The 12,087-nt window shown below is 35.5% G+C and overlaps 1 protein-coding gene across 1 annotated transcript in view; it reads left to right on the top strand.

The window, feature by feature from the left end:
* Positions 1–12,087, top strand: part of ADAM7 (ADAM metallopeptidase domain 7) — a 66,690-nt gene that overhangs the window by 23,688 nt on the left and 30,915 nt on the right. The window contains exons 6-8 of the mRNA XM_019467059.2: positions 116–308; positions 2,190–2,243; positions 7,654–7,725. Coding sequence (XP_019322604.2) covers positions 116–308; positions 2,190–2,243; positions 7,654–7,725 — 319 coding nt within the window. The remainder of the gene's footprint in view (positions 1–115; positions 309–2,189; positions 2,244–7,653; positions 7,726–12,087) is intronic.

Below are 12,087 nucleotides of genomic sequence, written 5' to 3'. Positions count from 1 at the left end.
ATAGTTTCCTTTCTTAGCTAGGCAAAGTCAATAAAATGGAACAGAGAAATATGGTGAGAAATAAAGTAGTAAAATGGTATAGATTGAATATACATCATATTTCCATTTTCTGTAGGGGATTCTTCAGGGTATATAACCAAAGGTACCTCATCGAACCAGTGAAATATTCAGATGAGGGACAACATTTTGTGTTCAGATATAATCCAAAGGCACAGTTCGCTGCCAATTATTCTTGTACGGAACTCAATTTTACCAGGACAACTGATCCGAAGGATGCTATTAAAATGGCGGAAGACCTCAAAACAGAAGTAAGTGCCTTTTTGAAAAAATCATCTTAATGTCAGGATAAGCACCTCTTATTTCCTTTCTGATCTCAAAAGAGAGAAATGAGCACAACTAGTGAAATATACATGCCACCTGAGTCTGACTCTTCGTTGTTTGAAATCTAAAATGTCAAACTTTTTATCAACATAGAAAATGTTCGTTACCTACAGCAAATCTCAGTTTGTCCCATCAGTTTTAAGGAACGGGAATTTTTGCAACCCTACATGTGATTTATACCATCAGGGCTACAAGTGGTTGGAAAGAATGAAATTTGCAATGTCTTAAAACCTCTACGAGCTATTGTTTCCCCTTGTCGTCGCTGCCATCAATTTGTTGGGAGAGGGGGGATTTGCTGATGATAAGTCAAGGTCTGCCCCTTTCATCAGGCCAAATATTCTAATTATTAATTATTAAGGACAATTAAGAGTAATTGCAAGTTCAATTTCTGGCAGATGATTGCACCATGAGACTCCTATGTGTTTTAAGCTTTCTTGTATGACTAGTTCATATCACCTCAAATCCTCACGAGGTGTTAGCCTTTAAAGATCCATGAGTGCCCATCTGCTTCACGTATCCATGGTCCAGATTGTGTCTGAAACCTAGTAGGTGCCTAACTGATGTTTTTGATGGATTCAATCAATTAATAAATGATCACTAAAAAGAAGTCCCCCCCAAAATGACTTAGTTAGATCTTTGAACAATACGCCTCTGGTTTATTACTCGGAGAATATGCATGTACCTCAATAGATGACATTGAGAGCTGAAGACAGAATTTTCTGGTATTGTTGATTTATAAAAAATAAGGATCTGTTATTAGCAACCTTTATACATTTCTTTGGAACTGAGACTACCACAAAGTAGGAGATTGAGAGACAGGAGAGGAGTAGAAGGAATACAGTCAGTCCTATTAGCCAGTCCCACGATTTGCTCTCCACTCTTGAGGAGTTGAGTCCTTTTTATATGAGCTATTTATATGAGCTATTTAGCTATTATAAAGCTATTTGCTTTATAAATGAAAAAAAAAAGTTAAAAACTGTATTCATGATTCTTTATTTATAACTCTTCTATTTATTCATTTAGAGTATAGCTGACAATGTTACATCAGGCTCAGGGGTACAACCTAGTGATTGAACATCTCCATACATCATGCTACATTCACCACAGGTGTTGCTACCCTCTGTCACCATGCAACGATACCGCAATGCCATTGACTATATTCCTATGCTATGCCTTTTATTCCATGACTTATTCATTCCATAACTGGAAGCCTGTGTCTCCCACGCCCCTTCACCTATTTTGCCTCCTACACCCTCCTTCCCTATGACAACCATCCGTTTGTTCTCTGTATTTATAGGTCTGATTCTGGTTTAACTTGTTTGTTTATTCGTTTATTTTGAATTTTAGATTCCACACCTAAGTGAAATGTTATTTGTCTTCCTCAGTCTGACTTATTTCACTTAGTATAATACCTTCTGGATTGATTCATACCGTTGTAAATGGCAAGATCGTATCCTTTCTTATGGCTGCATAATATCAGTGTGTGCGTGTGTGTGTTTGTGTGTGTGTGTCACATCTTCTTTACCCTTTCATCTACCAATAGCCACTTAGGATGCTTCCATATCTTGGCCATTGTAAATAATGCTGCAATAAATACAACTTATTTTACGTGAAAGACGATCTGATGTAAAGGGCCACATGTTTTAATAATATATGGGGCTTTCTTTAGATAAATTCCTGGAATTATTAGTTATACTCCTCTTCCTCACCTTCCTGTATCAATAATACTAACATTTCTTACCATGAAAATTTTAACGTAAAATGAGAAACATTGACCATACTCTATTAAATTTTTCATAAATTTCCAGAACACCCATAAAGAAAAGTATGTGGAACTGTTCATTGTTGCTGATGATAACGTGGTAAGTTTTCAAATGAATATTTGCTCCTCATTCATACTTATAAAACTATAGTGATCCTAAAAAAGAGAAAAAAATATTAATCGGAATTCCATTTTGGGTTCAATGTTGTTTTTAGCTTCTCCAAACAGATTTATATAAGAGATGATAAGGTCCTTTGGCAGTATAGAAGACTAAGCCAAAATAGAATTCTCCTCCTTTTTCTGAGCATATGGAAATGATGAACAACATACACAAAATTGAAAAAATGTGCACAATCTATAGTTGAGCTCAGAAGAAAACACAGAAAATCTCCAAGTCCTAAAAATGAGAAGAGAATCTCTTGTCAGAGCAGTAAGTAAAATTCACAGGCTTGGTGACATATAGTATATAGAATGTATTGAATAATGCCCAGAGCCATGATGAGCTGCCCCATCTCTGAAAAGGGAACCGGAGAATGTCTCCCTACTGAAACTGCAAAGAGAAAAGGAATGTTCTGTTTGTTTGTAGCAATAGGAAGGGAATATATTACACACAGGAAAGCAAAAATGTTAAATACGTATCATATAATGATATGGAGCGTGATATATTTTTCTTTAGATACAGAAATGCCAAGCAAAGCTTTTAATGTAAAACTTGATTAGAAACTTGATAAACTGTTACAGCTCAAGTCAAAAATGTTCTATGAAGACATTTTCATAATCTAAGATAAATCTAATCACATGAGGAAGAGTCAACTGACATAATGGGAAGGAGAATAAGCTCTCCAAGAACTGTAAACCAGCCACTGATATTTCAGATTATATACCTAACAATAGAGTCAAAGAAGATGTGCAACAAAAAATAACAGAGTTACAGGCAGAGTAAGTTTTTTTTCAGTTCCCCTCTATCAGGAAATTTTAGGTAAAGTAGGAAAAAATTCAACACAAGTAGAAAAGATCTGAGTCACATAAATATCGTTTTGATATAATCAACTGGTAGAATCTCCAAAACACACAAAATAGACAATCTATAATCTTTTCAAATGCAAATAAAATACTTCCAAAAATTAAACTGGTATTTGACCACAAAGAAAGTAAAAAGAAATAGAAAAAAAATAGATATATAATAAAGAGCACCCTTTTGTTTTTAAACCACAACCAGATTGGAAGTTATAACAAAAATTGATACATTAAGCCACTAAATGATCATTGGTTTGGAAACTAAAGCAAAATACATTTCCAAATATTAACTGACTGAAGAAGTCAAATCTGAAATTATGAAACATTTATAACAGCAAAAAGAAAAGACTGGTATAGATAAAACTTTAGATGCAGGAGGCCTAGCAGTATTTAGAAGGATATTTGTAGTCTTAGACATTTCTATGAAAGAGAAAGAAAAATTTAATGAACTAAGAGTCTAACTGGAAAAGTTATAAAATGAAACAGAATAATTTAAAAAATCTTAATAATGCATGAAATTAATAAAAGACATGAGTCAAAAAGAAGCAATTGGTAGATCAACAAAGCCAAATGCTCATTCCTTGAATAGATTGGTAAAATAGAGAAATCTCTGACAATAATTTTATTTATTTTTTTTTTAAATTTTTTTTTCAACGTTTTTAATTTATTTTTGGGACAGAGAGAGACAGAGCATGAACGGGGGAGGGGCAGAGAGAGAGGGAGACACAGAATCGGAAACAGGCTCCAGGCTCCGAGCCATCAGCCCAGAGCCTGACGCGGGGCTCGAACTCACGGACCGCGAGATCATGACCTGGCTGAAGTCGGACGCTTAACCGACTGCGCCACCCAGGCTCCCCAATAATTATTAAAAAAAAATAAAAGTACAAATAAAATTAGAAGTAAAAGGAAGCATAACTATAAATATAGTACAGGTTACACGTCAATAAAAAATATATGTACAACCTGTGCCAATACAGTTATGAGCAGAAGCATGCAGTAAAATGTTACCAAGCTGACTTGCGAAGAAATAGTAAACCCAAAAAAGATTGTAATGAATTTTAAAAATTAAATAAGCAGTCCACAGTCTCTCAACAAATGAAGACACTAGGCTCGCATGCATTTAAACACAAATTTTGCCAAAATTTGCTTTAACAGATAATATCTTTTACAAACAAATTTGAAGAATAAGCAAAGGGAAAAATTCTTCGCACATGTTATACAGTTATTATACCTTTTGCATTAGATATCTACTGCTGTGTAACAAACAACCCCAAACTTAGTGTGGTTCGCTTGTATAGCAGTTCCACTGGGCTAGCTGGCTGGTGTAAAAATGGCTTCAGACACTTGACTGATATGTAGTACCAATGTCAGTTGGCCACATAAGCAGTAGGCTCACCTGTGCTTCTCATATGATAGCTGGGCATTAAAATATCAAGAAAGAGGCCAGGCTTCAGTATGTAAGACTTTTTAAGCTCCTGCTTGTACTACAATTATTAGTTAATGTCTCCTTAGCCAAACTAAGCCATAGAGTCAAGCCTAGAATCGATGTTGGAGGGAAATACACAAGGGTGTGGATATCTGGAAGAGGGATTTCTTAAGGATCATTACTGGAACGATCTATGATGACTTTGATAACAAATCCAGACAGGAAAGTAAAATTGTAAGACGATTTCACTTACCAAAACAACTGCAAAATCCTAAAAAAATAGTTGAAAACCCAGTCCTTGCACAGATCCAAAGAAAGTTTACATGGCAATGGTTTATCCCAGGAATGAAATCATCTCAAATATTTCTGATAAAACTCTTAGCAAGTAAAAGATGGAAGAAAATAAAGAACATTTACCGAAATCATTCTATCCTGTATAAATATTAAACTTAAACTGTAATGTTGGAGGTTTTTTCCTCCAAAAGTGAGAATAAGATACATTTATTTTCACTGTCAATACATTTTATTTTAACTTATTCACTGAAATTTTTAGTCACCATAATAAAACAAAATAAATGGGATCTATGTTAGTTTAAAAGAAAGACACAACATTATTGCATATTTTTAAAAATGAGGAGAAACTACAATTGTCAATTTTATTAAAAAAAAAAAAGAAGTTGGTAAGTTTTGGGCACTAGATAGGCTTACTTTAACATGTTTATGAGAACATGTTAACTCACTTTTAAAAGAGTGCTAAAATAATTTCTTTGCCCTTAACAATAAGTTATTAGTAAAAAGTAAGAACAGTTTATTAAATTTAATATTTTACCCCAGGTACCAGGCAAATATTTGCTTGATATGATTTAGGGGCATTAAACTGGGCATAACTCTCACATAGGCTGCCTTAATATTGTCTTTAAATATTTAAATTTTTTTAAGAGAAGTTCTTATAGTAAATCATTCATTTTCATTTAACAAATAGTTAATGAGCATCTAATATGCTAGATTCAGAGTGTTGAATGTACATATTTATAATTATATGAGTAATATATTCATACACACATACATGTATATGTTAGCTGATTATAAAGGGCAACAGCAAGAACAATGTAGAGTTATTGTATTCTGGTAAGACAGAAAAACAAAGGCAGCTTTTGGAAAACATGTTGAGGAGTTTACATATCTTGAAGACAATGTGACGAATTTTAAGCAGGTGAGTAAGGATATGGATGTATACAACCAGACCCAGCAAGTTGAAAGGATAAGCAGAACACAGGTGTCTAGATACTGGGGAAGACTAACCATTAATAAAGCCTTGGCAATAAGGATGCAAAGACTCTGTACGCATTTGTCTTCCTTACCCCCATTGGTGGAAATCACTGATTGATAAAGTACCCTATCCCTATGATCTCTAAGATACTCACTTGGGGGGTTCTGGGTGACTCAGTCAGTTAAGTGTCTGACTCTTGGTTTGGGCTAAGATCATGATCTCATGGTTCATGAGTTTGAGCCCCACATCAGGCTTTGTGCTGACAACACGGAGCCTCCTTGGGAATCTCTCTCTCTCTCTCTCTCTCTCTCTCTCTCTCTCTCTCTCTCTCTCTCTCCCCCGCCTCCCCTGTTCACTCTCTTTGTCACTCTTTCAAAATAAATGAATAAACATTTTAAAAAATAGAAAGATTTAAAAAAATTTTAAGTGTATTTATTTATTTTGTGAGAGAACGTGAAAGCATGAGCTGTGGATGGGCAGAGGGAGAGGGAGAGAGAGAATCCCAAGCAGACTCCATGCAGTCTGCCCACAGCCCAACTCAGTGTTTGATCTCATGAACCTTGAGATCACGACCCGAGCCAAAATCAAGAGTCTGACACTTAGCCAACTGAGCCACCCAGGCACCCCAGTCTCAGGATCTTTCTCAACTGTATTTTAGGCAAGCTCTACCAACTGGTCACCAAGAATTCTGGTGTGAAACCATATTTGCCACCCAGAATTTAAGGGAATGGTGGAAAAAAGGAAACTCTGTACAATGAAACACTAGGAGGGATAGGGTATTGGACACAAAGGTGGTAAGAAATTTCTTGAAAGATAAAATGGTCAATATTAAAGGTAGATGAGATGACTAGGAAGATGAGGAAAAGGTGTCCAATGGACTGGATAAGCAGGAGGACATTTATGTGCCTGTCAAGAATAGTTTCCGTGGAATAGAGGCAGTTAAACTAATGAGTAGTGGGTTGAGGGATGAATGAGAGATAAGTGAAGAGAGTCTAACGTTATATCTTTGAGGTATTTAGGTATGTGAGACAACAGGAGAGCAATGGAATAGTAAATAGAGGATATTTGTAGGATTCAGAAAAGCCATATTTCTTTTTATTCTTATTATGAAACAAGCTTGATCATTTGCATTTATCCCTACAGGATACTTTTGTTATTATAAAGTATATTTTATCAGGTTTCAATAGATAATGCCAACAACAAGGTCCACAAATGGGGAGTCCATTTCTTAGGAACAAAAGACAGAATAGGCTGGAGCAGGAAGGTCCGCTTTGTTTTCTCAGCCTTTTCCTGGAGAGAAGGGGTGTCACAGTTTCCTGCCCCTCTCCATCACATCTCTGGCTCCAGGGTGGTCTTTGATTACATTCCGTAGTTTGTTACTACCATGGATACAGAAGGGCTGATAAAGTTTCCGGGTTGTTTTGCAATATAAGGATTTCTGTGACATTTCAATAAGTTTTGCTTCATCAGCATGATAAATATGGACTCTAAAGAACACTTATCAGTTGGTTTAATAAATCAACGTAATGCAGTATGTTGTGATGTGAAAAGGGAACAAGGTTATGAAGAAAATCTTAAAAATAGTGCTAAGCTGAAGCATGTCTTTAGAAACTGCTGTATGTAGTGATTTCATATCAAAAATGTAATTCTGCATAAATTGCCACGATTTTTAGCTGACCAGAAAGAATACCAATAAGTTTCCCCCCCACCCTGGAAATATCTCACAGTGGGTGAAGTATTTTGTTGAGTTCATATCATCTGTTATTAATGAATGTTGATCTGATGTTTTATTTCCAGCGTCGCAGGAATAATCATCCTCACAGTAAAATAAGGAATCGAATTTGGGGAATGGTCAATTTTGTCAACATGGTAAGATCTGATAACGTTTGAATCAATCTAAGAATACAAATGGAAAATACCTTTTAGGGTAGATATCTCCTGGGTTTTGTGGTAAGCTCAGTATTGAGAAGGCCCAAAACACAGAAATTCACTGCATAGACTAATGAACCAAAATCCATTGAAAACTGTAAGGCAATAAAGGAAACACAGCTCTGAGATTTTGGGTTTTGAAGTGAATGACATTTAACATCTAAATAAATTTCAAATATTGGTTAGTAACCACAAAATTTATAAAGCAACATATAAAGACTTGAAAACTCATCATGCATAAATCAAATCCATTAATGCATTTAAAATCACTGTTCCAGAACCTAGCACTGTTGGAGACCTTGTCCCCGCTTCACCCACCTTGTCCCCGCTTCACCCTCAACTTCAGGCCTTTGTTAAGAGCCAGAGCTGAAAGGTCTGTACTCACAATTCTTATCTCTCCTTCAGTAGTAATCTGTTTTTGTTTGTTAATTCAGTGATCTCTAGCCTGGTTAGGGGACCCAGAGAGTTTTGTTACCCTGATCTATCCCGTTTTAGGAAAGCTCTGCCCATGGGGTCTTTGGGTAGATTATTCTCATCGTTTATGTTCTTCCTTCACTGGTAGGAGACCTAGAAGGCTCTGGCCTTAGGACAGCTTCCTGTCTGTCCTCCAGGGGCAGAAGGTTTTTGTTTGTTTGTTTTTCTGGTTTTTCTTTTCCCTTCTTTCAGTAACAATAGGTTTTCACTTGAGTTCTGGGAGAATAAAAAAAAAATGCCCTACCCTCAGCAATCAATATGCCATCCAGACAGATCATCAATAAAGACTGGATTTGAACAACACTATAGACCAAATGAAACCAACAGGTATATGCAGAATTTTTCACCCAAGAGCAACAGAATACACCATTTCTTTCCCAGAGCAGAAGAGACATTTCATGATATATATCATAAAGTAGGCCACAAAGCAAATCTCAACAAATTCAAGAAGATGGAAATGACATCAAGTATCTTTTCCTGCCACAGTGGTATGAAACTAAAAAAGCAATGCCAGCCAGATTAATGGAAAATTTATAAATATGCAGAAATTTAAGAGCACATTCCTGAACAACAAGTGGACCAACAGATAAATGAAAGGCATAAGAAAAAAATCTTGGTACAAAAAATGAAAACAAAACCTATCAAAACGTATGAGATGCAACAAAAGGAGCTCTGGGAGGAAAGTTTATAGCTATAAATGCAAACATATATCAATTAAAAAGAAAATATCAATAAACAACTAACATTCTACCTTAAGGAACTGTAAAAAGAGCAAACTAAGCCCGTAGTGAGCACGAGGAAAGAAGGAACAATGAGATAAGAACAGGAAAAAAAATTTTTTCTGAAGGTCACACAGCAGCTTAATGCTTTTGTTTTTCTGGAGAGCAAGAGTCTGGTAGGTTTAAAGATGTTCCCAAGTCAGCAGTTTCTGTCATCCTTCAAGCCTATCCCACCAAAGGAGGGGACCTCCAGTCTCCCATTCTGCCCTCCATGGTTTCATGGGCATGCAGAGGAGGCCTGTGGAGAAGATTCTGAGCATAGGTGTGAGATTCCTTATGCCTGTGTCTCTCAGAGGATCCTATACTCATTCTATCACATACTTGCCCTTTAGCAATTCCTTAAAAATGTCTGGTAAATTCTTCTTATGTCTTGTATGGCGCTCAGCATGCTCTGCTGCTGGGAGATACTCCAGTACCATTTCTGCCTTAAAGAAGCAATCTTTCCCGAGATTTCAGGCATCATCTTACTTGCCCTGTTACCTCAGCTAACTTACGGTCCGATCTGATATGACTTTGTAGATTCTCTGGCTTTTTCTTTCTGTCAGGGTAGAAGCGATATTATTTCCAGTTTTGTACATCTGAGCCAGAAGTAGATATTCTCTGAGCTTTAAGCCTATTTCTATGGCTATTAAAAACCCTCCCCATATTTTTCTAAAAGGGAGGAACAATGTGGTGTGAAATAGTTATATCTCATAGTCACCTATGTTTTTTTTTCCTGTTTCTTTTTATTGATTGATTTTCTCCCTTTTCTCCACATCCATACCAGCATCTGTTGATGGCCGTTCTAACAAGCATGAGATCATACCTCATTGTGATTTTAATTTGCATTATCCTAATGCCTAGTGATGTTGAACATCTTTTCATGTACTTATTGGCCTTTCATGCATCTTTTTTGAAAAACATGTCTGTTTAGGTACTTTGCCCATTTTTGAATTAGGTTATTTGTATGTTTTTTGCTATTGAGTTGATGGGTTGTTTAGGTGTGTTGGATATTAACCCCTTATCAGATATATGGCTTGTAAATATGTTTTCCCATTCCATCTTTTCACTTTTTTAATGGACTCTTTTGCTGTGTAGAAGCCTTGAGATGCAGTCCCATTTCTTATTTCTTATTTCATTGCTTGTGCTTTTAGGTGTCATATCCAAAAAATCATTACCAAGACCCATGTTAAGGAGCTTTAGTGTTGTTTTCTTCTAGGATCTTCATAGTAAGACTCAACATGTAAGTCTTTAATCCACTTTGAATTCATTTTTGTGAATGGCATAAGTTACCGGTTCATCTTCATTCATTTATTTACATGTGAATACGCAATCATCTCAGCGTCTTACATTGAAGAGATAATGTTTTGTCCACTGAGTGTTCTTGGCTTCCTTGTCAAATATTAGGTGACTGTATATGCCTCGGTTCATTTCTGGGCTCTTGCTTCTGTTCCATTGGACTATTTGTCTCTTTATATGCTAGTCCCATGCTGTTTTGATGACTTTAGATTTACATAAAATTTAACATCAGGAAGTGTGATGCTCCTGCTTTGTCTGTCTCAGGATTTTTTTTTTCTTGGCTATTTGGGTGTTTTGTGGTTCTATAGAAACTTTAGGAGTTTGTTTTCTACTTTCATAAAAACTGTCATTGGAATCTTGATAGGGATTGCATTGACTATATAGATGGCTTTCAGTAGTATTTGTATTTTAACGTTATTAATTCTTCCACTCTATGGACAGAGGATCTCTTTGCATTTATTTGTGTCTTCTTTGATTTATTTTATCGACTTATACTTTTCAGCATACATATCTTTCAGCTCCTTAGTTAACTTTATTCCTAAGTATTTTATTATTTTTGATGTTCATGTATGTGGGGGATAAATATTTTTATTTCTTTTCAGAAATTTCCCTGTTATTGTCTAGAAATGCTACCAAATGTCTGCCTGCTAATTTTGTATCCTGCAACTGTACTGAATTCATTGAGTAGATCTTAACAATTTTGGGTTGTCTTTGGGATTTTTCTATAGATAAAATAATGGCTGCAAATAGAGACAATGTTACTTTCCTTACCAATTCTGATACCCTTGTTTCTTTTTATTGTCTGATTGCTGTAGCTAGAACTTCCAGTACTATGTTGAATAGGTTGCTAAGAGTGGGTACTGGTTTTGTACTTGATCTTAGAAGAAAAGCTTTTTCACCATTGAGCATGATGTTAGCTGTGCGCTTGTCATATATGGCTTTGATTATGTTGAGATATGTTCCACCTATGCCTAATTTGTTAAGAGGGTTTTTTTAATAATGAATAAAATGTTGAATTTTGTCAAGTTGAGATACGATTCTTATGATTCTTTTCTTTCATGTTATTAATGTAATATGTCACATTCATTGATTTGTTTATTTGAATGACCCTTGCATCCCAGGGTAAATTCCACTTGATCACGTGACTGATCCTCTTAATGTGCTGCTGAATTCAATTTGGTGGCATTTTACTGAGTTTTTTTGCATTTATACTCATTAGGGATATTAGCCTGAAGTATTCTTTTCTAGTAGTATCCATTTCTGGTTTGGGTATCAAGGTAATGTTGGCCTTGTGAAATGAGTTTGGAGTGTTTCCTTCCCTTTGAGTTTTTTCTTTTTCTTTTTCTTTTTGGAAGAGTTTGAGAATTATTGGTATTAATTCTTTAAATGTTTGGTATATTTACACTATCTGGTCCTGGGGTTCATTAGGATAGTTTCGATTATTATTTCAATATCCATACTAGTAATTGGTCTATTCGGAGTTTCTATTTCTGTTGATTTGGTCTTGGTAAGTTGTATGTTTCCAATTTGTTGCTTTTCTCCTAGGTGTCATGTTTCTTGTCATATAGTTGTTCATAGCAGCCTCTTGTCCTTTAAATTTTTGTGATATCAGTTGTAACGCCCCCTTTTTCATTTATAATTTTGCTGGTTTAAGTCCTTTATGCTTTGCTTAGTCTAGCTAGGGTTTGTCCATTTTCTTCATCTTTTTAAAGAACTGACTCTTAGTTTGGTTAATCTTTTCCAATGTTTTTCTTTTCTCTACTTCATTTAT

This window comes from Panthera pardus, unplaced genomic scaffold, assembly GCF_024362965.1.
Source record: "Panthera pardus isolate Hobbes unplaced genomic scaffold, ASM2436296v1 HiC_scaffold_13, whole genome shotgun sequence".
In the NCBI taxonomy this organism is placed as follows: Eukaryota; Metazoa; Chordata; class Mammalia; order Carnivora; family Felidae; genus Panthera; species Panthera pardus.
The sequence above is the reverse complement of the archived record's forward strand: the minus strand, read 5'-3'. Positions and strand labels throughout refer to the sequence as shown.